Below are 27,422 nucleotides of genomic sequence, written 5' to 3' on the forward strand. Positions count from 1 at the left end.
AACTCAGAAGTAATTCTTTTATTGAGATAACAAATAATATTGATGTTATGTTTCTGCTGCCTCCCTAGGATTCTTTAAAAGGACCTTTGTTGGACTCCTGATCCCAATAACAAGCACTACTCTTGAGCTTTACTCTGAGGAGACACAACAGCTGGACATACCTTGGCTCCAACATATAGATATATGGCGGCTCCCTGACCGGGCAGACATGCCTGGTTTGTGTGTGTGTGTGCGTTTCATGTTTTAGCTGTTTGGTTAGCCATATGAGTCCCATTCAGAAGTCCCTTCAGAAACATACTCTGTTAGACCATTGATACAGTAGATCAAACATTTCTCTAAAACTCCCATTTGATCACATCACTGTCAAACATTCAGTAGCTAAAAATACTATGAGCAATGGAGTTCAGATTCAGACATATCAAGCTCCCGCTGGAGTAACACCATGAGTTCTCCTGCTGTCTCCACTGTTTGAAATGAGACTTTGATTTTTTTGTAAATTACATTTTAAAAACATCCAAAAGAATCCTTCCAACGTTATCTCTATTTGTAATTTCATCATGTAAACAACAATGACAATAGATCAAAGTCATTGCGTGTGCTACAACCACCTCAAACTCACTCCCTTTTTGTTTAATTCTATCACAGGATGAATTAAACGAATGTTAAAGCTGCTCATAATGATGCCCAAACATTTGAGAATTACATTCACCACTAAAGACTAAAAACTAGACGAGTCTGCGTATAGTGGCTCTATACGGCTATGATTAGGTACAATCACACCTTGAGCTAAAACATATAAATAGAGTGCACTAACTGGGATCAATCAAGATCAAATGAATTGTAACACTGGACTCTTTCTCATTTAGAGACTCCCTGGAATTCTCTAAAGGACCTTTGAGGCCAATGAACACCACTCAGGACCCACCGGTCTCTACATTCATTCTAACTATAGTTCAGTGTCTGAGTAGTAATGTTCTACATTACCAATGGGAATAAAAACAGTGCTGATGGATTTAAACAGAAAGTAACTCAGATTGGTATTACATGATGGTATCAAAGCAACAAAGCTTCAAAGGAGTTTTGTTTCTGTATTGATGAAATCAGGACACTGGCGGTTGGGACATTCACTTAGACGTAACCGTGGTGGGACAGGATTTTCTGACTGCCATACCATGTAGCTGATGTATCAGCTTTAAAAAGGAAATTCGCCATTTATTTCCACCTGGCACATTTCCCATAAATGTGGCTACTGTGGCTTTTTGCGACTAATTATCCACCACATCTCTAGAAGAAACAGACACTAAATGGAAAGCTTCTCACAGCCCATTGGTAAAACAGACCAATGTGCAAGTTGATCCCAATGTAGATCCCTATGCACTTAGCCATAATGAACGTTCCAGGAGGCTTCTTTCTGTGTTTACTTTTATTCAGAAATGAGCGTTTGAAATGACTCGTGTAAAAAAACAAAGACAGCCCTTACTGCCTTAAACCTCTGCTAAGAAGTGAAGGGTGTAAAGTCAGCGCAACTCATAGACACACAATTGCCGCATTTATGGGAAATATACCGTAGTTATCCTTTAAAGCTGTGAGGCTGCAGGAGTAGAGGATTGGTGAACAATCTGTGTTGATCTTACAGGTTGGAAACGTGCCTTGTGGTAAACCATAAATGACAATAAGAATGAAAATTAAACATAAACCAGCACACAGGCTAGAATATGCTGTCAAAAGCAATAAGACTTGCCTTATCTCCTACACTAGCTCAAAGAGAAATAAGACTACTTGGCTGTCACCTGCACTGCAATTGTCAATCTGCAGTCCATCACTCAAGGTGCCGATGGATGAAGACCTACAGAGGAAATTGCATCTTTATCTAATCTGACGAAGCTAGTCACACCGCACCGACCTGCTACTGTTTTTATCCCCAGTTATCTCAACAAACCAGAAGTCTGCTCCACGTGGATTTTAGGCTGAGGGAATATTTTGTCCTGGTGAGCTTGTGCGTCTATGGGCTACTTTTGGCCCTGTCAAGATAATCAAGTTTTATCCTCTGTGTGCCATGAAGACAGGATAGTTCCCTATCAACCTCAGCTGAGGAGCTGAAACCTAATGCTGTGACAGTGTGTGAGGACAGAATAGTAATATTCAAGCGAATGTTTTTGATGGCAAGATGAGTGGGAGTTGAAGAGGAATACTGATGAGCTTGCCTTAAGAGCTCAAATTTGCTGCTCTCATGGGAGTCATGGAATATATTTTTTGTAAAGCTCACTTGGAGGTTAAAGTTGTGTGAGTATGACACAAAGGTCCTGTTCATTTCTCATAATGCTGCACATGAGTATCACATCAGGGAGGCTGAGATTCTCTGGTTTCTTGCTTTGATAGATGCTTGTTCATGAGCCGAGAAAGAGCTACAAGGGCACATTCATAACATGTCAATTGGTAATTTCCTCCTCCTGAGACATGCTCTGTCTTTGTGACATCTCAAACCTGGCAATATATCCTCATCACACATTTGAATAAACAAACTAAACCCAAAGGCAGCCAAGACGGTCTGGCTCCCACACCGAGCATAAACAGCGCGGGTTAAACCAACACAAAAGGAAGGCAAACGGGCTCTAATGGATACTAATACCAAGCAGTGAAGCATTAATGGTTACAAGCTTGTTTACTGAACCCCTTGACAAAAACACAACAGCAGCTCCGCATACATAATCACACACGGGGCGGGGATTAAGATCAATGAACCAGCATTCAATTATGCTTTTAGATTTTCAATGAATAAGACGCAAAAAACCACAACACTGCAAAGGGAGAAGGGGACAGGTGAACAAAGAGACATTACCAACAACTCTGGCCATCTGCTGAATGTAAAATAAGTTACATACTTGTAAAAAATAAAATGTTAGCCCACATTATGCATTTCAAATATATTTCACGGAAATATTGCCACAAAAAGGTTCAAAATTATATCTGTACAGAAACTAGAAGAGGCTTCTCAGCTACTGGTGAGGAGAGCTACACGGCTGCTGTGCCTATAGGCAGTCTGCAGTAACGCACAGTTTCCACTCTATTTCATTTACACTATTCTCTTGTACTGTTTCTTTAGCATGAGCATTTCAACATGTATGTTTCCCTGGGTCAGTTAGGTAGAAATGACCCACCTACAGCTTATCACCTGCTGATGTTATGACCTATGCCCTCAAATTTGCCAGCAAGACAGTTTTCCTGACTTTCGACATCGATATCTCCACAATGGCTTAATTGATTTTTACCATTCAAACTGCATTTGACACATCCATCTCCCTTTGAACTGTGAAGCTAGCCCTCTCTTACAACGAGGACCCTAGGAATATAGGGATGACCCCAACTTGAAATGTCAATTTCCCTGTAAATAGATTAGGTGGCTCACAAAAACAGCATAGAATAATAGCTAATGTAGAAATGGCTTGATAAGTAAGCCTTCTCTCAGTTTTTATTAAAGATATTTTATTTCAAGAGAGTCACTAAGCTAACACTAGTTACAATTGGCCATACCGCTAAGGCAGAGAAGGAGGATGTGGTGGCGAGATCCTGTCCTGTGTAAATGGGGTAACTATATACAGGGGTTCTATATAATTAACCCTGTAAATGGCTCTAAATTTAACCATATATGTACCATAACCTAATGGGTTAAATATATGAGCACTTGTTTTAACAGTGCATCATCCCCCTCTTTCCTATGTTTCGACAACTCTGCACTCTTAAAATACCTTTAAAAATCTCTTCAAGAACCTCAGAGTGGAGCACAAATGAAAAACAATGCATTGGGTAGGATCTGAATGAAGTACGACTCAACCGATATACAGTGAAAAGGAGGAAACAGATGTGGAAGCTGAAGATTAGATTCCTGACAGGCTTATTCTTATGTGCAGCGCTGCTCTCAGCCTGGTGATTATGGCTCTACCACCGACTACCTCTCTCGTAATTCACCTTCACGCAGCAGAAACTGCTGTAACAAGGTCTTGTGCAGATGATCAATTGATAGTTTCCACACATTTATCCATACATACTCTAAAGTTTGGACTATTAGGCTTGGCAACAAATGATAATAGGCTGCCTGGCAATTCAGTGTCCTGAACAGGTTATCATTTTGGCATATGGTCAAGGGCAGTGATGAAGCCATAATGAGGGATTAGTTAAAGGTAAAAGAAAGCTTCTTCAGTGCAGCCATACAGCGCTGGGACAAATTTAGACACAGTGACAGGTCTAAGCTACTGTATAATAGAATCTAGTTATAGAACCAGGCTGGGACAATATTATGGTGGCTAAAACTTGACTAAAAGCTTAATTTATCATCAGTATTTTTTTTGTCGTGGTCATGCTGTGGAGATATAAATAATTCTGTACTAATGTGTTCTAATTCAATCCATGTGAGAAACACAAACTGTCAGGCATTAGTAAGCCAAACACAGTGACACACTATGGACAGTGTGCTGGTGTGTGTGAGCCAGTGCTGGCCCCAAGTCTCATCCTCCATTGCCCATATGACACCAAGTGGCCTGCTGGCAACAGCAGGACCTTTAACACACTGCGGCCTAGAAATAAAAAAAGATTTGTGTCCCTGGCACTCTGCTGCACATGAGAGTATATGATGGACTTAGTATAGTATAGTTCTTTAACCCCTGCATGTCTAAGCTTGTGGTTGCCAAACAAAGTTGGCAACATAGAAATGTAAACTGTTCCTACTTTTGCACTTGTTGTATGTTATTCTGGTTAATAAAATGTAGATACCACACCACTGTTTTATGGTTTGTACGTGTAGCTTTGTACTCCAATCAAAGACACGGCTAGACTGGGTTCAACATGATGGACTCTCTATGTCTGTTTGAGAATGAGGAGACATGGCCTAGTTTGGATGTGCACTGCTCCCCAGGGGGTTCCATTATGTGCGACTCAATCCTCCAGACCTTTTACTGGGAAATGAAGGAGCAACCGAGTAAAGTCTTAATCCTCATCCTTGAACCATCTGCTGGGGGGGTGGACCTTGATGCGTAGATTGACGTGAACCCCAGCAAAAGAGCAGCTACTAAAAAAAAAATCTGACTCCTGCTATTTGCAAACAAAATGCAGATCTCTTATTAAATCGCAACACATTATTTTCACTGCAAGGCTTGTAAATCAGGTAATTTGTTTATACAAAGCCCGAGCCACTACACCAAGGAGTGCTGGGATTTTTAAAGCTAAAATCCGACCTAAAGACGCAAACCCGCAAACACCATATGTCTCCTTCAGTCTCGGTCATTGACCTGAGACTGAGAATGCAAAACCACTTAGGGTGCAGCTTAAGCATTTTCTGTGTCTTCCTGCATTTGTTCTCGTTCATGCAAGTGAAGAACACATTTGGTGTCACACTTTTGCATCTAACACAGATCTGTGTCAAAAAGCAATAAATTATTTACTGATACAAACACACACAGTATTGGATCAAAAACAGCTGTTAATTGGAGACATATTAAGTGAAAATATATGTTATAAATCATAGAAATTGCTTATTATGAAAACAGTGACACATTACCTACACATCCATAATGTTCCCATTAGCCACAATAACATGTGGTCTTTAAAACAATGTTAAACCCATCCACATTTGGAGAGAGACTTATCACATTCTGCAGTTTTATACTTTGGCAGACAACAAGACTGCATAGGCTAAAGGTTGGATGATGTTTCCCAATAGTCCTCAGTCTTGATCAGAGGATTCCAACATGATTTTAACCCCCCCCCCCCAGTGAAATTATTAGCTTGATTCCTTCGATCGAGCTAATAATTTCACTGATAAGGAATTCACCTGGGGATCAGCACTAGAGGAACATGTATGTGGGACTGATGATTTAGACCAGACACATCACTCTGTTATCTCCCAACCTACAGTGAAAGCTCTATATTAAATTCATGACACTTACTACCTCTTTCCACAGATGGAAGGGGTCCGGGACGATGAGGCTGGCTGATAGGGTGAGTGATTATGTTATCATCCTGATTGCAACTGGTGTGGATAAACCACTGTCACCTGGCTTGTCAGAACATAGAAATTCACTACAAGTGAATTAATATCTGTATTTGAGGACGTGTGTACTCGCTCAGGGGTTGCCCATAATCCCTCTTTTCCTTCAAAGGAAAACCTAAATGGCTGTGTTGGCTACACATATGGTGACACATGGTGGTAGATGCAAGAGAACCTATAGGTGGAGGACTCCTGCAGGACTCCCACTGTGGAGACGCCAGGCTTACCATGACTGTAATGCCTCTTGATAGGTTGTGTGACACTGTATCTATCCCAACCGAGTGAGCATGAATCAAACACAACCGCCCGCTGAGCCAATGCAACCATTTTAATTGTATCAACAACTGCCTGCGGCATTTCTTCAATGGAAAGTGAGTAACTGCGGCCTAAGCTGTGGTCTCCTGCACGATAATAGCGGCGTTAAACTTGTATGGCTTATTGGAAGTTTGCCTCGCAGGTCTTAGCCTATGGCTGAATGGTCTGTCGGAGGCTGCTCATGAAGGCACTGCGTTTTGCAAAACCCCATTTCAGAACCGCTAGCAGATTCCCCGTTGGGATAGATAACGTTATACTCCTACATAATCACTTCTTCTACCTGAGTGACTGAATCCACTCATGCAAACTTCCGAGCTGCAAATCCACTCTCGTCTGTGTAATCTGTGGCTACAACACAGTGTAGGAAAACCCCGGCACGCAACGAATGAGAACAAGAAGCGATGCAAACTTACGTGAAGACGAAAAATAAAGTGGTCGATCCCACAAGGAGTGTGGCAGCAGTGGACACTGGGATGTATTTGGTGGGTTTAAATCTCTTTCCAGCGCTGTTGGGCATTCTGTAATTTCCACATTCCTCTATTATTTATTCCGATTGGAGTCGCATGTAGAAGAAAAAAAAGATCCAATATATAGGCCTCTCTGTGGCTTTTTAAAGGTACCTCTTTGCTATCGTTGAAGCCGCATAGATCCTAAGATAGAGAGGCAGGAATACACAGCGCTCACTCACTGGAAGCCTGGAAATCCCACCCTTACAATCCAGCCCACTGGTGAGGTCACTGAACCGCTTGAAAAGGTGGAGCCTCCGTGCAAACCGTGCAAGTGTCTTCAGAAGTAAAAGATCGGAGCAGTAATATTGATTGCCGCTCTGCACGATTTATTTGTTACACGGACATCTCGCAAATTAAAATAATAATATTTGTCTCACAAATTCTCACCGACTCGATCAATAATCATCTATATTAGATTAATGGAAAATCAAAATGTCTCTCACAGTTGAGGGGGACTAGTCTAATGTTGGTCATGACAGGCAGCGCTCTCTTGGCGGAGAGAAACACCAAACTTCACTTAGAATCTTGCAGTTTAATGTTTGTTTGAGCGCGTCCATGTGTCCTCAAGAGAGTTGAAATGTTACTGTAACTGTTGGTTCAATTTGTGCGGCTATACAATGTAAACCAGTGTCTCATAAGCTCATTAGTTTGGCCCCATTGAAATGTTGCATGTTGAATGGATTTTAGCACACAGTGGCGCTACAACAGGGAGTAGCGAGAGAATAATAATCAGGGCAACTCTATCTGTAGTTACTACTGTGGATTTACGGATTACAGCGCCCTCATGCGGCACATGTTGGGATCTGCGCACACTTGCAAACGCTAACTGCCCGTGGGCGGGGGTGAGGAGCGGAAGTCGTCACCGTTGCGGAAGAAGGAAGGCGGAAGAAATGGGAGCATGGGTGGGAGTGTCAGGGGGGAGGAGAGACAGTGGTCTAATCCCAAAAGTCCCCCCTAAAGCCTTAAACACTGAACCTCAGGAATTACTGAGCGTGAGAGACTGTAAGGGCCTTGAAATGGTTTAAATACGAATGGGACAGCACTTTGTTGCAGCATATCACGTCTACAAATATTATGTACAATTGTGTGTATTTATTTTATACAGTTAACTCCCTGATTTGAACGTCTTCCAGGCTCTTTCCTCACAAAATGAGAGGTCATTTCAAATAATCTATTTACTCGTTTTTATCAAAACAGCTTCAATGAGAAAATTAAATGTTGTATGAATACATCTGTGTAATATTATCTCTGCTTCCATTCCTCTGATTCATGTGTTTTTATGTTCCATCTTTAATCCGTAATATTTCTGATATGGCTGAACACACATGTGCCGTCCTCTTTGTTTACCTTTTTTTACGTCTCTGGCTTCCACTGGTCACTCCATGTTTAACGTCACATTGCTTTGAATTGTGGTTACTTTCCTCAGGCAAAGTGGAGACTTACGGAAAGTGTTCATAAAGGGCTCAACATTTTTAGCGAGAGAGCCCTCAAACACTCGCTGATTTGTCAGTGGGACAGCCCCAAACCCTCACAGACTCAATGAGTCCGTGAGTGTGGAGATTGGGATTGGGTCAGCGAGTTATATATCTTTGTTAGACAAGGAACTCCCTGTCGAGTAGGCTACTGGGTATAGGAAATAAACTGCAGTAATTATGTGGTGGTAAAAGTGTGGGCTGAATGGAAGACATTAGTGGTTGTGTTTTATAACCCTTGTAAGAGAGAGTCGAACAAACTTAAAATACATAAAAGGACAAAGAAGACCAAGCAGTGTGTGGTGTTGGAACATCACTGCTGGTGAGGGAGAGGGAAAACTAATGGCAATGGTCGTGTCATTCATGATTTGTTAGATGAGGGGAATTCAGTGTGCTTAAATGATGGATAATTCATAACATTGCTCCAATGTGTGATTGGAAAGTATACCAAGAAGAACTATAGGTAGTGACTATTGTCCAGTCGTATGTAAAAAAAACGATATAATGTATTTGTATTACATAGAGGTTGATGCCCAAACGTTCCAGCAGCAAAATAAGAAATACAGGCAGAGGACATGGTCTCTGCAGATACAGACACACTTCTTTTGGCTAATAAGTGATGATTGAGAGGGATTCTTTTTGGATGAGTCTTGTTTTTTTAGGAAAATCTCACTGTTTGTGCTTTTAAGGGAGAAGGAAAATATTAAAGATGAGCAGAGTGTTCCATTCATTTTGGGAGAGTCAAAAATGGGCTTGTAAAAGATGAAATGACATGAAAGGATATGCTATATAATGTTTAAACAATAAAGGGCAGGAGGATTGAATGCGTTTATTTGTACTGTACAATAAAGTGTGTGAGGAGGGTCAGCGAGTTGGAAGGAGGTGATTATTGTCCCCATAAGGAAGCCGGGGAAAGATGCAAGTAAGCAGAGTCGGTCCTATCCAATAAGCGATTGGGCCCCTGGTTTCTGGGGGCCCACAAGAAATGATTTTTTTAATGAACATGAGACAATAGCCAAATAAAAATGTAACTTCCTCAACAAAAACTGATTTTGTGCCATATTTGTCAACAAATACTGACAAAAGAATAAACTTAGAGACAGGCGAAATGGACAATTTGTGAAGGCTAATTAAGGAATTTACTGCAACTGGGAGAAATTCAGCAGCAGCATCATAAAACTCAACTGATTGAGTTTGTTCCTTAGCCTTTGGTAAGGAACTTGATTTAAACGGATTTAAAAGTGAATATGTAGTTTTCACCTGAATGCCCTGAAACCAACCATAGTACTGAAATCAAAAATGTATTAGTTAATTGACAGAAGATTAATCGGCATCAACTGTGATTACCGTTTTTTAAGCAAAAATGTCAAGAAATTGGCAAGTTCTCCCAGTTGTTTATGTGATAGTAAACTCAATATCTGACTGTTGTTCTGATAAAAAAAATAAAAAAAGTTAAATAATATGGAAAATGTTATCTTGGGCTTCAGGGAATAATGATGAGCGTTCTTTACTATTTCAAAATAAACCATAATTACATTCTGGGTTGTTGAATAATGAATTCATGATCTGAATGTATACATGTAAACTTATTATTCCAGTAGAAATGGACACAGTACACCTTATAAATACAGAATGCAGGTGGTTATTCATGTTACGGTGTTAGTTCGACAGGTACAGAGAGGAAACACTGCTGCTCTGGCAGTGAGGACAACTGTGTGTCTTGGAGGCTTTTTCACTCTGGAGGAGTTCATCTTCTTTGCTGCTCAGCTGGTTTCTGGTCTCTGTGAGGATCTGAGACAGACCCTCATTTGTCTTGAAGACATCCAGGAGTTGGTTGTTTTCATCAGAGTTCTCCTGGTTGTCTTCCATCTTTTCCTCCTGGAGTTAGAGACTTTTCTTAAGATGGGTTATTTCTGACTCCTGTTTTTTGATGCTGTCTTGGCTCTTTTTGTTTTCAGCTGTGGTCTATAGAGCCAATACCCAAATGCGAGACTCCTAAAATATAACATTTTTCACCAGTCCTGATATGCAAGCCGAAATTGGTACGTTTCTGAGCATGATAAAGCCCCTAAAAAGCCAATTAATTTGGCAGAAGAAGAAGAAACGCCACAGTTTCAATAGGGCCTTCGCTGGCCCCAGGATGTGACAAACCGGACACTGTAGGAGTTAACTTACTCCAGCAGAGGGCAGTAATGTAATACTGAGGATGCCAGCTGCCATTAAACCCCAAAGAAGAAGCAGAAGAAGAAGCAGAAGAAGAAGAAGAAGAAGAAGAAAGCTCGGGCGAGTCACCGTAATGTTTGTAGGAAACTGCTGCCTTTATTAGCTTGCTATCTCTGGTGCAAACGGTAATTTTAGTTTACAGCTAACAGCCACCGCCCGGGTACATGTCGTGGCACAGAAAGCGTGTTTTGTACCCCTTGATGGAGTTGGAATTAACAGTCAAACGCCGTTGAGTAACTAGAAAGCCATACATTTGTAAGAGGAAACAGCATTAGCGTTAACACCTTCTTAACGGTAAACCAGTTAAGCTCGGCTAACGTTAATTAGCTAGCAATAGTTTGCTTCTTCGGCGGCTCGCAGGATGTCGTACAGAAAAACTTTAAAACTTATTTGTGGGTTCGCCGGAGGCTCTGCCGTGCTAGTGTTCGCCGCAGCCGCCGCTGACTCCCGCGGATACTTCGGTGAGCAGCGGGGAGGAGAGGCGGCCGGTCGTTGGTCGAGATTGGCCGTCCTTCGAGCGGCGCAGCCGGCGTGGACACCTGCCAGCCACACACCAGCATCGACTGGACACGCGTGGGACTTTAACTGGGATAAGTACGTGCTTTTGCGCGCGCTGGTTCTCTGCTGTTTGGTTATTTGATTCCCCCCTCACCCCCTCAATTGTCCTCCTACCACTTTATGGACTATACACCACGCCAAATCTCTGTCAAATAGTGATCGACTTAATAGCTGGCTATCCACCACGGTGACATTTAGGTTGATTTATAAATAGCTTGAGTTTAGATTAGGGTTTCTTAAAAACAAGAGGTTTAGAGGTTCAATTATATTTATCATCATCTTAAATCCTTTTGTGTTAACCCACTTTCCCATCCCTCAAGTTAATTGAGACAGACAAAGCCACCTGATCTCAAGATCACCTGATCTCACCCTTTTGTTTAGGAGAGACCCATCTGCACTGACCAATGGGAAGAAGACGACGGCCACTCCAGCAACTGAAGACCCCAGCTCTGAGCAGGACAACAGTAAACCAAAAGCTACACGCAACATCCTCCTCATCAGACACTCCCAATACAACCTGAGCGGCACCATGGACAAGGAGAGGATCCTCACTCCGTTAGGTACCTGATTCCACTCAAGTCACCTGGAAAGCTGAAGAGGCAGCAGTCTGGAGAGTCATTTCAGTCAAACAGAGGGTCACAAGTACACATTGACGCTTGGAACCAGCTTCAATGAGTGTGGAGCGTATACATACATGCACTGTACCACCCTGACAGCAGAACAATCTCTTTGCTTGCCGATTGTCCTATCCACATTTGTTTTAACGGTGGTTGTGTCTCCATTTCCAGGTCGTGAGCAGGCTGAGTTCACGGGCCAGCGGTTAGCAGCGTTGGGACTCAAGTATGATGTCATGATCCACTCCAGCATGGCCCGGGCCACAGAGACGGCCAATATCATCAGCAAACACCTCTCAGGTAGTGGATGGATGACACGCTTCATTTTTAGAGCTGCACTGATCAATACCAGTAATCCAAAAAGAAGGTTCATGGTACTGGTGTAATGTTACTTTTCTGTTAGCTATATATCCACAGTCGTCATACATATTGTTATGTCTTCAGCTAAGGTAGTTTAGCTACCGTCATGCTGTCAATGATACATTTTCATACTTGGAATATATTTCTGCTTGACACATGTTCAAGTTGTTGGATAATACATACCACTGTTGATACATTATTCATATCATGTTTATCATTGTGAAATGCACCTGCTTTAAATGCCGAACATCCCAAATGTATATTATATTATTATATGTATATTAACATTTTCCCCTGCCCTGAATGTCGTACGGGTCTAGGAGTGGAGCTCGTGAGCTGTGATCTGCTGAGAGAGGGGGCGCCAATTGAGCCCGTTCCACCCGTCACTCACTGGAAGCCCGATGCTGTGGTGAGAGAAGATGCATGCACTCTACCTCTAGAGCGGGTTGTAGGACTGCTTTTCTATATTTACGCATCCTTGTTTAGGTATCTCTCTGCTGCTCGTGTGTCTGTGCAGGTGGCCTGTGGAGTGTTTGTTAAAAAAATCAGCCAGTCCATCACAGGAATGTGTCGTAGGAAGAGTTAATTTCCAAAATGCTATGTTTAAAGGAGTCTGGCAGCTGATGATCAATCTTTCTACTATATTTGACAAATTACATAATCCGTTACTAAATAACTAGTTGGTAAATGTTAATGTTAGAAAGAAACATTGCTGTTGAGTTTTCTTTCTCGGGGGAACGTCCCTCTAAAAGAAGAACTTGGATCATGGTAGCCTCATGACAGAAAGACATAGTTGGACTGTATTTCAATCCTATAAATAACTCATGTAAACAGTTTCTGCCCTCAGTGATTCAGTGCTTTAGTAGAAGTAACATTTTCCATATAGTTGGCCTCATTTTGGAACCAAACTCTTCATACATTCCCTACAATGCACAGCAGCCTCATCGATTGACTCTGCTCTGATTGAGGGGTTCAAACAGAACCCTTTCATTTGACAAAGCTGGCTTTCAACCTCTCTACCATCCTCCAGCAGTACCACGAAGATGGAGCTCGCATTGAGGCAGCCTTCCGCCGCTACATCCACCGGGCTGACCCCAAGCAGAAGGAGGACAGCTACGAGATCATCGTGTGCCATGCCAATGTCATCCGCTACTTTGTCTGCAGGTTTGTGTCGCTGGCGATCTGCGCTCAGCTAAGGCTAGAGTGTGATCTTCTTGCTTTGCCAACCATTGTGTATAAACTATTATTTTTATTGAGTATGTGCTTCACTCTTGTCCTTGTGCTCTTAATGGAATTCTTCTAAGGAAATTCCTGTTTAATGTTGATATTCTAGCTGCTACATACAGCTTTGTGCATTTCTTGTTGACTGTGCATCTGGTTGAAAAGGGACACAGAGATGGGCAAAAATACATCAAAATGTATTTTGATACAAATTACCTCTCAAATAAATGTATTAAAATAAAATACAAAATACTGGTGCCAGATAATGTAACATGTATGTATTTACAAAATACTTTTTTCTGGATTTTCCGTTTTCTCACAATTTGGTATAGCAGAGCATTCAGGTTTGGGCTATATAATGTACCAAAGCTCTGGTGAACCGTCACAGAATGTCAGTATAACTAAGCAAAGCTATTAAAAGACAACAACTTGATTATTTATTTATTTATATATATATATATATATATATATATATATATATATATATATATATATATATATGTGTGTGTGTGTGTGTGTGTGTGTGTGTGTGTGTGTGTGTGTGTGTGTGTGTGTGTGTGTGTGTGTGTGTATATATATATATATATATATATATATGTGTGTGTGTGTGTGTGTGTGTGTGTGTGTGTGTGTGTGTATATATATATATATATATATATATATGTGTGTGTATATATATATATATATATATATATATATATATATATATATATATGTGTGTGTGTGTGTGTGTGTGTGTGTGTGTATATATATATATATATATATATATATATATATATATATATATATATATATATATATATATATAATGTGTGTATATATATATATATATATATATATATATATATATATATATATATATATAATGTGTATATATATATATATATATATATATATATGTGTATATATATGTGTGTGTGTATTAATGGGACTTAACAGCCCATAAACCTTGGCTTTGTATCAACAAGAAAATATTCATCACATATAAATAGCATCACAGATTAGGCCTATGTATACTATAAAAGCAAAATATTGAATTAAAACCAGTTATACACAGGTAAAGAGCCTAAATAAATGACTGTACTGAGACCAACTGTAGAATAATAAAACTAAGAATACTTTCATAATATGCCTTTTAAATAAAATTGGATATTTAATGTTTTTTGTTTTTTTTAACAAATGGACATCTACTGTCATAGCCTGGCTAACTGTGAACTATATTATCAGCCAGCAATTGATATGGCATTATGACATTCACATTGAGAAGATACAGCATAACTTGTAATACAGTACAAGATTAGATGGTCAGACGTCTCTTGATAAAGTTATCATGAACATACAAGCTCCCAATCTCCCTCTTCCTATAGCTAGCTACTCGACTGATAAGCTAACTTGCTAAACACTGGCTATGCACTAGCCTAGACAGCATGCTAGCGTCATTGGCATGTTAGCATCGATCGCTAGCTTGATATTATAACCATACAATAGGCTATGTAGCCAGACCCAGACATAAATTATACATCAAGCTAGTTTACATCTGTCACACTCAGATAAAATATTTACCTTGACAGACAATCCGTTGAACTTGAAGATCTGAAGACTGATCTCGTGAACTGTTTTTTAATTTATGGAGAAAGTATTTTGAATATTTTAAATACAAAATTACTCCACTCTAAAGTATTTTGTTACAAATTACGTTAGACTTTTTATCGGCCCTATTAAATACAAATTACAAAATACTCTAAACTAATTGAAATACGCATTTCAAATACAAGTAATAGAAATACTGCCCATTTCTGATGGGACATTTAGTACTTTAATATACTTAGTATAATCTAGTTAACTATAAGGGTTTAATGACTACTTACAGGACAAGATCACACATCAAATTCTTTTGTTAAATAAGTGCCGTGTAAATATAAAGTAGCTCCAGTGCTCATATCTTTCTTTTGTTCTCTCAGGGCTCTACAGTTCCCTCCAGAGGGCTGGTTACGTATGGGCCTGAATAACGGCAGCATCACATGGCTCACCATTCGACCTAGCGGCAGGGTGGCCCTCAGAACTCTGGGAGACGCAGGATTCATGCCCCCGGACAAACTAACGCGGACCTGACGGCCCAACGCACGGCACGTTTATGGGACTCTGATGCCTGGTCAGGTGGTTGCAGGGTCAAAGTTCAGTTTTCTCCTTAAGTGTCTTGAAAATTACTTTTGATGTTCTTGTTTTGTAATTGAACTACCATCATCTAATGAGAGACTCTGTGGTTGCGATTACTTCCGTGCCATAGAATGCCAGCAGAAGTGATTAACAGCTGCTCCTGAATGTAACTGAGGATTTTTTTCACAAGTGACAGATTTTTAAACCAAAAAAAAAGTTGTATTTGTATAGCTGTTGTAAATGCAAATCTTGCTCTTAGCATTACATCTATCATTACAGTAGGCTGAAGTGTGAAGATTAGTGTTGTATGGTGCAGCTGTAGTAAATAAAAGAAAATGATAGGTTCTTCTGTTTCCGTCACATTTCTTTCCTGAAATATCTAATAAGCACATAAGGCAGTAGCAATTAAATACGAGTGATGTTTTATTGATTAGCTGAAAGCAAATGAGGTCTAGACATACAGAAAGAGAATTCACCATGAAAGTTAACTTTTGATAAAGCACAGAATGCTAAAAGCACAAGAAGCATGTTTTAAGTTTTTTAGGTGCATTTTTGCAAAGTTCCACATTCATAAACATTCAGAGACCAGCATTAGATCTGTTGTCACCTGAGAGCACACGGATAACAATACAATCTTCTCAGTGAAGTAGTTTGTGCTCTCGGATAAAAGGTTTAGTTAACAAAAAATGTACATTCAGAACACTTGTTTTTCTCAACCCAAGTCAATCTGAATATTTAAAACGGTTGGCTGTTTTTGTCCTAGACTTAGCTGATAAGTCCTCATACAGCAGTGAATTCATCCCTAAGTAAAAAATAATTTGGATACAGCAGGTTTTTGTACATTCACATTCAACCATTAGACATGTTTTGAAAAAAATGCAAGTACCTGCCATGTGTACATGAGTTTACTGTAAGCCAATTTGAACCATTGAAGAGATTCAGGACATAACTTTGGGCATTAGGGCTCTTTTAAGTGCTAGTTTTGAAATTAACACTGTATCAAACTGTTTATACAGTGAAAAGGGTTGCGAATGCTGGAACCAACATCCAACTCTGTGCAGCTCTCACCTAATCAGTTGTGTTCTCTGTAAGCATAAGGCAGTTTTTCTTTAACAAGAGGTCTATAATAAGCTAATAAATACATTATTTAGTTGTGGAGTCTTTCCTCCCCCTAGTGATTAAAAATGGCTTAATACAGCTTAAAGGTGGTCTCATACGCGGCAATTTTAAGGTTTAGCGCAGTGGAGACTAATTTGAAATTTCACTTTCCAGATTGATTTTTATATTGTCGCTCACACTGTGGGAGATGCTTGTGAATGAAAGATATTTCAGAGAAAAAAAATGTCAAATTGCACAGTCTAAGGCCGCTGGTTGTGGCAGAAAGGAAAAGTCAAGACGTGTCCAGGAACCACCGAGAAAAGACGGAAAATGTACGCATTTATTGAAGAACAAAATAAAAACATGGAAGATCTCAGTCTAATCAGTTTTTCCCATGTTTGCCCTAATCATCTGTGCATGACGCAGCCAGTGAGGTTGCCATTTCCAGATATTTGACGTAGGAGCTAGAGAGTGTGTCCGAACTGACAGAGAGCTGTTCCATCACTTCAGAAAATTAAGGCAATTCCTGAACTGAGGAAAATATAGGAAATGGCAGTCGCTTTTAACACCATTAATAAAAACATTACATTTTTGTGCTACTGACCAACATACAAAAAATAACTTTTAAAATAGACAATTTACTTTTTTGTCTTTTTTTTTTTTAAGAACATCCTCAGTGACAGAATCCTGTGGAGGATTCCGCACCAATGTTTTAGTGACAAACTAACTTTGGGGAGTGCGGCTTGTATTCACAATGTTCAAAAAAGTTGACTCAGGCTATGATACAGGTGCTTCACACTTGCCACAAATAACATTACCGTCAATTCAACATTGCCCACATCCGTACAGTACATAAATTATCAAGGTTTCTTTTTTTTTCCTTTTTAAAGTCTTGAGTGTACATCACAACCCAACGTGATGAGAGTTCCTGTATTACATAGGAGTAGTACCATAAATGATTAATACAAATCTTCCAGACACTTGTGCATATTTCTGTTAGGTATAGGGTTTCTGAGCTCTGGTGCAGCTGGATTTTTAAGGGGGAAATGGAGGTTGGGGGTTAGGGCTAGGAGAGGGTATGGCCGTGGTGGGGGAGAAGAGTGGTCAGTTAGGCTCGTTCAAGTGCTTGAGGCGGATGCGCTGGATGTAGCTTGCATTGGCAGGGCTGTAGCGGCTGGGGCTGAAGTCTGGCGAGGCGGCGTGCCGGGCAGGACTGAAGCGACCGGTGGGAGACATCATGCCGCTGACCGGGGACCCAAGAGTCTGGTGCTGCATCCTGAGTCGTGGTTTTACCACCGCAGGGCTGGGCCAGCTAGACAACACACATCAACAACGGTCAGTAGTTGCTTTTACAATATTGCGACTAATACTGAAAAGGTACAATGAGTAAAGATTTTACTGTCCCATAGCATAAAACAACCACAACCTAGCTGCATAGGGCTGACAGGGTTGTTTATCAAAAACACTGACTGAACAATTACTGCACCTGGTGCTGAGATTTACACCTTCTCCCACACACTGAGACACCGCACATGTTTGTCAGCAACTAAGGTGCTATGTCCTATGACTGAAACTTTCCCTCTTTTCATCACATTTCGCACATGAAATAAACACATTCTTTTTGCATCTCAAGAGCCTCTTTAACCCGTTTTGCCAGTGTGGAGGCATTTTTTACTAAGAGCTGAAGCTGTTGATTTTGTCTTAAAGCACCATATTTATTTTCTGGAAGAAAACACTCCACCCCCTGGCATTTCACCTCTCAAATAATTCCCAAAATGTCTTGTGGCTGTAATCACAAAACTGCAAAAGTTAAAGAAAGGCCCTCTCTGCACCAGACATCTGTGTTGAATATACACTGCACTAACCATGCTTACTCTGCTTTTTTGTAAAAATATGTGACCATTATTTTTGTCAATTAGAGGACTATTACAATCTATATTGAGTTACATTTTTCATTTCCTATTAGTCATGGTGTAGAAAGACAACAACCTTAGAGAACACAGACTGTCCGCTGTGGGACTAATAAAGGATTATCTAATCTTATCATAAATGTGCTTTTATGATGAAGACTGTAAATATAGTCAATAATATCATAGTCAAGAGACAAACAACAGAGGTCATGCATTCGTGCCAAAATTAACTCTGAAACTGAAATGTTTCCCAGCAGTATTTAGCCTATAATCTGATAATCAGACTTAAATCAGCCACTGAGACCAAAATTCTCACTTTTTAGGCCAGGGCAGCATCATGAACACACAGTATAATCAGGAAACCAATAATAGAGAATAATATTCATTCCAATAAAATGTCAGCTACGCCTACTAACCTCTGCATGTCCGACGTCGAGTACGACTTCATTGTGCTCTTCCACTTGTGAATGCTGGGATACTTCTGGGGGTCGAGGTCTAAGCCTTCTATTGCTGACAGGACCTCTCTGTCCAACTTGGACGGTGAATCCCTGTAAAAATATTAATTAACAAGATTAATCTAATGTATTATTATGATTGGAACTCAGAAGTTTGTGATCATCAAACCCTTTTGTAACTGGCTGCTTGTCCCACTCCTCAAATAGCAGTTGAATTGGAGTGTGTTGTCAGCTGGTGTAGCAATATACTTGTCTGGCCTAGTATTAGAGACTATAGCACCCCAAAACTATTAAACAAGATGTGCTACTTAAGATTTTGTCACATCATCTTGTGGAACATTATCAGAGACATTTTCTATTTTAGCAACTATAAAGTTCTTTCAAGACAACATCATGGCCCTCCACAGAGACAGACTCACCCGTCAATGAAAAGTCCTCTTCTAATATGCGGCGGGGTCCTGGGTAGGAACTCATTGGAGTTATCTAGGGACTTATAAGAGGACCCAGAGGATCCAGAGCTGCTCAGGTCCCTCCCCCCATGGTCCCATGACTTGGACCGAGCGCAGAAGTTGCGCCCCCCTGATACTGACCCCCTAGTCCTGCCCAACATCTCCAGACTCTCCTCTGCTTCAAAGTACTCCTCTGAGCTGCCACTGCTGCTCCTCTCCTCTGGCCCTCTTCCCTCCGTTCTCCAGCCTGGCCCCTCCACAGTCTCACCATCCTGACTGCTGTGACCAAGAGATAGGTGGTTCAGCCCGGAGCTGAGGTCTGTGGCCGAGGAGGAGCTGTGCCGGCTCCCGCCACTGCTCCTCCGCTCCCTGCAGCTGGCGGGGCTGTCCGGCGGCTCTTGCAGAGACATGCGCTCAAACTCCGCCATGAGATTGGAGATGGGCGACAGCAGGCAGGAGGAGGACGGAGAGGTGCGAGGAGGAGTCACCTTGTCTCCATTGTGAGTCCTATCTCTGGAGGAGGAGCACACCCCGTTTTTGCAGACAATGCCGGGCGTCAGGAGGCTGTCGTCACAGCAGCACAGCAGGTCTTGTTCTGCCGCCGTCTCGATCAGGTCAGCCCCACGGTGGTGCAGCGGGATGGGCAGGATGTGGAACTCGTGGCCGCCCACTGCTCCCTTCAGGCAGTCCTTGGACGCAGCAGAGGATGTGATGCTGGTGAGTGCTGCGTTCTGCCGGTTCTTCATCTCCTCAAGGCTGATGTCATCACCCTCATCCAGGAAGGCACCAACAGAGATGGAGTTGCAGAACTTTTTGGGCTTGCCTGCAACCAGGGACGATGAATGACCAAAACAGACTTAACAACTTGTCATTATTACAGTGCAATCTTATCATATTATTCTTAATGGCAAGAGATTATGCAGCTTTGTCAAATCTTTTCCATGTCCAGGTGATCTGGAATGTGTGCAGCGCATTTTTTGTTTCAGCACTTGCAGCTTCTCTAATATGGAGCAGGTGAAGGTACCTGGAGAGGGGGTTTTGAACCTGTTGCTGGTCTCATTCTCTCCAGCCACTTTGTGAGCCCGTGGACTGAAGTCCTTCTTGCTAAGGTACTCGTCCAGCTTGCGGAGCCCGTCAGTTGATGACAGATCCACAAAACTGTCAAGAAAGTCCCAGTATTCCGCCCACGGGTGGCCCATCTCATGAGCCAGGTCTCTGTAGATAAAGGATGACTTATTTAGATGTAAAAACGGGTGTTTTCATAGTGCTTTTGAACCATTTCCAGTACTAATGTGATTCAAATGTTGTTGAGGATTCAACTGTATGCTCACTTTGGAGGGTGCAGTATGTGGTACTATTTAATTATAATGCCCAACATGTCTGTAATCCCCTAAAACAAAACATGTTTATTCTGCTAGTTCAAAAAGTATTACCTCCAGACTATTGCCTTAATGCAGTAAAATTACAGCAATAAGCCCAGTAGTATCACCCTTCAGTAGTGTCACAATATATCTGAGAATACATAGAAAGTTATAGAGACAACATATAGAATATGGTTGTGGACGTACCTGCCCACTCTCTCTGCCCCACGGTCCGGATCAGACTTAAGAATGTGGTGGAAAAGCTCCGCCCTGTCTCTGGGCGGTGTCTTCCAGGACCGACGGAAATCATCTGCCTACAGGAGGAAACAACATGCGCTGGTCACTGAATGTTTTTAATGCAACGCAATGATGAGACGTTGGACTGGTAATCGGGTAGAGAACTTGCTTTAGAAGGACTCAGTGGGCCAGCGAAGGCTGTGACAGTCATCACAGGATCCATTGGGCTTCTTGTGTGCCGCTGGGTCAGCGAGAGACTTTCTGAGGACTCAGGTGACCACAGACCACCAATGACGGGCTGAGAGGTGTTGTCGGTTGCCCTCAGCAAAGGGATAAAGCAGCGGTCTGTGAGACAACATTAAAAGACATATATTACGTATATATTTTCATTGAGTGAGATTAGCGGGAATCAAACCTCATCTATGCAGAACTTCATGCCCAATGCCATGCTCTCTCTCCAACTTCAGTACAGTACCAGTCTAACATTGCAATTGTCAGATTATCCAACTTTTTTCACAGCTCAGGCTGACTCTCAGGGGTCAATACAAAATGGTTAGCAATGTATTCAATAGTACCCACAGCCAGTTATTGAAGTAACTCTGAAGGACTAACCCAATTATACAGCACCTCAACCTGCTAATGTTGCTTTTAGCCTAATTTCTATATATCGGCCACCATGGCTAACACAACAGATACAAAAAAAGAAGAAAAATCAATGTTGACGCACATTGCCAAATTGAAACTATAGGATGCAACATGCTGCTTCTACTTAATCAGGTCTCTCTGTGAACACATTCACTGTGTGTACACTAAATGGTACTTCCCTGTGTCCTCCAGGAAGCAGGGGAGAAGAGGAACAAAGACTTGCTATATTTTCAGAAACATGTGTGTGTCCTTACCCTCCAAATAGTCACTTATCTTCTGCTTCACTTCTTGGGTTTTATTTTTTCTGCTACAAATAAGCTGTGGAAAAGAAAGAACAATTAGGGATATATAGTTTGTGCACCTGACAACATACAGCTGTTGCTGGGTTAACTGGGGAAAAAACTTGCTCATGCTCATCTAATTTTAGCCTTTAATGTGCAGTGAGTGATTGTTGCCAAAGATTAAAAAAAGCAAGCTAAAAGGTCACGGCTTCAAGACCTGAGTGAGCATAACTGTACCTCCCCTCAGCAACGACTGCAAGGACACCAGTGTTCAGCAGTACTGTGCAAGGCTGAGGCGCTGCTAGACAGCTTCCATATGTACACATTCATGAAATCTTTCTGTGTAACAACCACCAGCAACTACAACCCAGGCTATGCTGAAGATTCTCTTACTCAGTACGCATGTAACAAAGTTCAATAAGGGTTAAAAATAAAACTCCCTTACATCACACGGCTTCTGGCAATCCTTGTTCTTACAGTTCTTATCGCTGTCAGGATGCGAGCACAGGACATTAACCACGTCTGGGCACCCAAATTTACAGGCAAAGTGGAGTGGTGTTTCAAAGCCCTGGAAGATAAAGACAAACAATATGAACATTATTTAGAATCTAATTTAATCTGATTTTGCTGGTATGGTAAAAGAACTTACAGCCTTATCTGGAGTGTTGAGGTAAAGATCTACAATGTAGCGGATGCGTTTCTGCAACATAACTTCCTGGTCGTCTGGATACATGAGGCGCATAAACTCTGGGTTTTCCAAGGTGTCCAGCAGCAGCTGGGCGATTCCTGCCTGGTTCTCCTTGGCTGCCACGTGCATTACGTTGTACCGGCAGCCCTCCTAACAAGAGAAAACAGTGGAACAACTGTATGGATCAAGACATAATCCTCTTTAATCTCCTGCTTACAGGAAAGAATGCTTCATTTAGCCTAAAAGCAGCATCTGACCTCGACATCACCTGCTGAAGTTAGGGATTTAACACCTAACATTTATTTAATGACAACAGTAGGTATCTTTAATATAATAGCATCAAATATGTTGGTTAAAAAAAGACTGATTTCTAAGACTGATTTAAAACTTTGAATTTTAGACAAAAAAAAGAAAAAGAAAAGAATATCTTGAATGTGTCTTTAAACAGATACAAGATTAATGATACACTAGGTCATATTTTTGTTTTCATTTTAGCAACTGCAAGGGCATTACCTGAAAATGACCTGCACTGATGTTCATGTATCAACATACGACAACATTCTAAGTAAGGCTAATGCACCGCTATAAATAGCACACAGAGTTTGAGATATCACAACAGTACTATTCAGACGAGCTCAAACAATGCTGCCTCATCATTTACTACAGGTTTTTTATCAATTCTGTGTTTCTGAAAGTTGCAATAAATATACAATCTGAGACTGAGAACACCAAAACATCACAAGAAATTAATTCCTCACCTGCACAATAGTGGGATTATCCCCTGAACCAATGAGATAGCGTGGGTTGCTCCAGACCAGCTCGCCAAAGGCCACCTCGTCGCCCTTCTCCACAGCTTTCCTCAGTTTGGCGGTCAGGTCTTGGGTGCGTGGGCTCTTGAAACTGTTGGCCCGCTCCCGGTTGATTGTATCAACCTCCATGTTGTCTGGAGTGGAGAGGGAGAATGAAAGTGAAGGACAGGGACGGCTGTGAAAAACTCCAGATATTGTTCAAGGCTGGTGTGCCCCATGCATCTGTTAGTGTCAGCTACGATTGACCTGACAAAAATTTGGAAAGAATGATGGATCTCACCGCTATATTGAGTAGTCCTACCAAAAAACATCTGCTGTACACTGATCTATCAGGCAGTAAAAGACAGACTTGCAGAAAATGAGACAAATTGTGGATGTTTATAGGAGTGCTGGCCTTCTACATGACCAAAAAGAGCAGAGTGCCATAACTTGATGAAACCCAGATTGAGATTCTGAGAAAATAATAATAGAGTATTGATTAGGCCCTTTTTAACAGAGATATGTATCTACTTACCCTTTACGACCAGGCCCGGTTTGACAGGAGATACACAAGGTGTAGATTTGTTGGGAGAGGGGAAATAGTCACAGACCCCCTTAGCAAACTTCTCAGCATCCTCACGGTTGGGGAAGGCTTTGAAGCGGGCTCCCTTCATCGTTTTAACAGCTTGAAGGGCATCTTTCTTATCCGTGTACACGTGTGCTCTCTCTGCAGACAAATAAAACCCACGGAGAATCAGCTTTTCTGAACTTCTGTTCAGTGAGCCTGTAAAATCATATTTTCATGGGGATCTACAAAAAGGTTAACATTAGCTTAAGATTAATTTCGATTGATACTCTATTCCGCTTGCTTACCACCAAAGAAATAACAATTAATGTTTTCATCCACTAAACAAATGTGGATTTCACACTACAACAGCAGCAAGTACTCTAAACAAATACAGAAACTGGACAAACATTAAGTTTCACAAACAAACAAACAAGCAAGCCACACGATATTTTAGGCTGGACTTTGGCCTTAAGTCAGTATGAAGCCAAAAGTTTAACTTATCAAAGAAAATAGAGCTCTTTCCTCTCAACATTCTGACTGTGTGAAATTACTGGCAAGTGATCCTGAACTGTGATGCAAACTCTATATGTAACACTGAAATATGTTGGACAAGTAACAAGCCGAGTCTGTCTTACCATTTCTAGCCAAAACATCTTCCCACAGTGGACATACTCCAAAAAAAGAGGTTGGGGACACTTGTGCTGACTTTGAAGGAGTTTCCGTTTTGCACTGAGAGTTACTGCCTTCCGCAGAGCTGTTTGAGGTTGTGTTTACTGAGATCTCCTCTTCCTCTGGAGGGTTGAGACCCACACCGTAGCCAAAGTCACACTCTTCGCTGGATGCCTCAGCGAGTTTGCTGCTTGTTGCAGCAGTGGTGGGTGCCACTGCTGATGTGGCATACGACACAGGTTTGGCATAATCTGCATTGGAGGCCGCACCGCCCAAGACACCCGCTGAAGAGCAGCTGTTGTCTGATTCAGTGGCGCTGCTCTCTGGCCCGGCCAGGACTCGAGCTAACTTTCTCTCAAAGGTGGCTCGGGTGGTAGCGGTAATAGGACCACACTTGACGTCTGCTCGGGCAAACTCCTCGCGCAGTTCATCAGCACTTAGCCCCCTCAGCCTGCTCAGAACCACCTCCATGCTTCAGCTCCCTACAACACAAAACACATTACACCTCAGCAATTATCCCCAGCAGTTGATGATAAACGTAATAACCACTATGTAGAGAAATGTGATACTAAGCTCTCTTTTTAATGGTTTCTTTCCACTAAATAAAAGTTTAAATTAATACTCCAGCACACTTATAAATATAATTGAATGACAAAATTCTTCCAGAATGGTTTCTTAACCACTAGTGAACGCCAATTTAAAATGTCAGTTCCAGGAAGTATAATGAATAACAATCATACATCCAGAAAATGTATGTATACTTGCCTTTAAACAGTGTGGACACATAACTTCATCTAGTTTGGTAATATTTAGTGTACGCCTAAGCTTGGCCATTACTCATAAAATTGTAATATTAGCACGAACCATAACAATGGTCAGATTGGTGAGAATCAAATAAATGACAAAAGTGTTCTTTGTTTAGCAAGGCATCAGCCTGCATATTAATAGTAAATGCCATCCATAAGGCTGCCACACATTGTAAAATATAATACAGAATGATTTAGTAAATTCCTGTCCTCCAGTGTCAAATATTTGCAGACAGGCAGCACAAATATATTACGTAGCGCGTGTAATAAAGCGAGTGCTACTGCAGTCCCAGATAACCACATTTTGAATGCAACACTTTATATCTTATCAGAACCAACCACTAGCATCTGCTAGCTTGCTTGCTAACCAACAAGCCCGCTTTAGCAGCCAGGGAGCATGAGCGAAGCTGCTCAGATGAAAATCTAGACTGATAAGAGTGAAGTACACAACTTTGGGGTGAAATATCAACGATTACAAATAAATAGAAAACTGGAAACATTATAACGATAATAGTCGGTTCATTCGCATGCTGTCACGCCCAAGTATGTCATTCGAGGTGGGTTTTCAAGCTGTAACGCAACACATTTGATACGTCTTAGTGGTGAAGCTGTCGATAAAAATCAAAGTGTACGTGATGACATCTGGTAACAAATGTGTCCCTATACTTACCATGGAACATTTTTATTTAATATACGCGGAGCTGAGAGAAACCGTTGTTAATTTTGCACAGATAAACTGTTGGATAGACACAAAGCTGGAGACGGTCTGGAATAGTCTCATTGTTTACAACATGTTCTGCGCATGCTCAGTTTCAAGGGAGGGCGCACGCTGCATTCCAGACCTGTGGGAAAACATAACATTTGGACGGACCTGAGGGTGATAGGCACCGAATAGAAAGTGAATTGTCACATTTCTCGCTAAAACACTAAACAGAGATCAACAAGGTAATTCTCAACCAACCTACGACACGGTTACGTTACGTTAATACAACACAGGCAGTGACGTGCCATAACAATGGCTTTTATTCTCACAAAAACGGAGTTATACATTATCTTAATACCCTACAATCGCATGCAATTGTATGCTTGCTCGTATACAAGCATTGTGCAGGAAAATGGTTTTCTGGGATATTCGCTGGCCAATTATAAAAGGAACATCAGAAAGCTGCTATTAATTGTATTTCCAGGACGTCTCTTAAATTTACGTTTTTTCCCGAAGCCATGAATGTAGCATCATACTCTCCGATTGCAGACGTGACTAATCCAAGGAAACGATAACCTAGCAAACACGAGTTTAGGTTCTTCTGGCCAACAACAAATTCACCTATTTTAAATAAACGAAATAACAAATAGGTGGAAATGTAGTCCTGGTATAAACGCAATACGAAAGAATATATTTGTTGACACAATCCCCATGCAGGCCAACTTGGTTCAGGCATGTATGAGGCAAGACAACTGCAATACATGGCTCTCAAGATATTCATACAAAAAACTAAAAGAAACCTAATTTACCAGAAAAGATATTTGACAGTTAAAAGTTGGAAGCAAAGAACATTTTGAGCGATGTTCGTTAGCTAAACAATCCGTTTTTAGGAAGCTGAGTTTGACAAGCATGCTAACAGTCATTAGCCATTTAGCAAGGCGAGAAGCTAATCACCCAAGCCACTGGTTAGCAATAGCATACATTATGACGTAGATTAAGAACACAGTTACTGTATTCTTACCGAACACATTAAACAATTATCCACCGCAAAGCACTGCTAGTTGAACATATCATTTTAATAGTGCCATGCCCACCTCCTCCTCTCTCCCCGGCTACTGTTGCTAGGTGTCTTCTTCACCGCGACGGTTTCAAAATGCAAGAGGGCGAGGACCCCGGTTCCGTCTAACAGAGAGCCTGATCAAAAAAAAATAACGACTTCAACGTGGGGGAAATGACATAGAATTTGGGACATATTTAGGAAGGTGTTGTAGACAGCCTATAATGAATGAGAACAA

At 41.3% G+C, this 27,422-nt stretch overlaps 3 protein-coding genes across 8 annotated transcripts in view; 1 reads left to right on the forward strand and 2 right to left on the reverse strand.

Annotated features, from left to right (window-relative positions):
- Nucleotides 1–7,051, reverse strand: part of zdhhc8b (zinc finger DHHC-type palmitoyltransferase 8b) — a 56,858-nt gene extending 49,807 nt beyond the window's left edge. The window contains 1 exon segment of the mRNA XM_068703358.1: nt 6,769–7,051. Within this exon segment, the coding sequence (XP_068559459.1) occupies nt 6,769–6,872 (104 nt within the window). The 5' untranslated portion in view covers nt 6,873–7,051.
- A 3,522-nt stretch (nt 7,052–10,573) lies between these two features.
- On the forward strand, nt 10,574–15,814 carry pgam5 (PGAM family member 5, serine/threonine protein phosphatase, mitochondrial). 4 transcript variants are annotated; one of them, XM_068703896.1, is made up of 6 exons: nt 10,574–11,153; nt 11,499–11,677; nt 11,906–12,031; nt 12,412–12,500; nt 13,122–13,255; nt 15,274–15,814. In XM_068703896.1, exons 1-6 carry the CDS (start codon nt 10,921–10,923, stop codon nt 15,422–15,424), a joined length of 912 nt encoding a protein of 303 aa, XP_068559997.1. In that variant the 5' UTR covers nt 10,574–10,920; the 3' UTR covers nt 15,425–15,814. The 4 variants fall into 4 exon arrangements, with proteins under 4 accessions (XP_068559997.1, XP_068559998.1, XP_068559995.1 ...); XM_068703897.1 differs by having other exon boundaries at nt 13,125–13,255; XM_068703894.1 differs by having other exon boundaries at nt 11,906–12,030; nt 12,405–12,500.
- Nucleotides 15,815–15,874: 60 nt separating this feature from the next.
- Nucleotides 15,875–27,356, reverse strand: ankle2 (ankyrin repeat and LEM domain containing 2). Of its 3 annotated transcripts, none has more exons than XM_068703892.1 (13): nt 27,222–27,356; nt 24,585–25,100; nt 23,917–24,108; nt 23,352–23,536; nt 22,555–22,743; nt 22,351–22,473; nt 21,879–21,942; nt 21,145–21,324; nt 20,950–21,052; nt 20,406–20,596; nt 19,352–20,204; nt 18,894–19,025; nt 15,875–17,879 (listed from the first exon to the last, which is right to left on the reverse strand). In XM_068703892.1, exons 2-13 carry the CDS (start codon nt 25,087–25,089, stop codon nt 17,672–17,674), a joined length of 2,925 nt encoding a protein of 974 aa, XP_068559993.1. In that variant the 5' UTR covers nt 25,090–25,100; nt 27,222–27,356; the 3' UTR covers nt 15,875–17,671. The 3 variants fall into 3 exon arrangements, with proteins under 3 accessions (XP_068559993.1, XP_068559994.1, XP_068559992.1); XM_068703893.1 differs by having other exon boundaries at nt 27,149–27,228; XM_068703891.1 differs by lacking the exon at nt 27,222–27,356 and adding an exon at nt 26,095–26,191.
- Between the last annotated feature and the right edge of the window lie 66 nt (nt 27,357–27,422).

This window comes from Cebidichthys violaceus, unplaced genomic scaffold, assembly GCF_023349555.1.
Source record: "Cebidichthys violaceus isolate CVI_PGR_0920_01 unplaced genomic scaffold, fCebVio1.0.p SCAF_9, whole genome shotgun sequence".
Classification (NCBI taxonomy): domain Eukaryota; kingdom Metazoa; phylum Chordata; class Actinopteri; order Perciformes; family Stichaeidae; genus Cebidichthys; species Cebidichthys violaceus.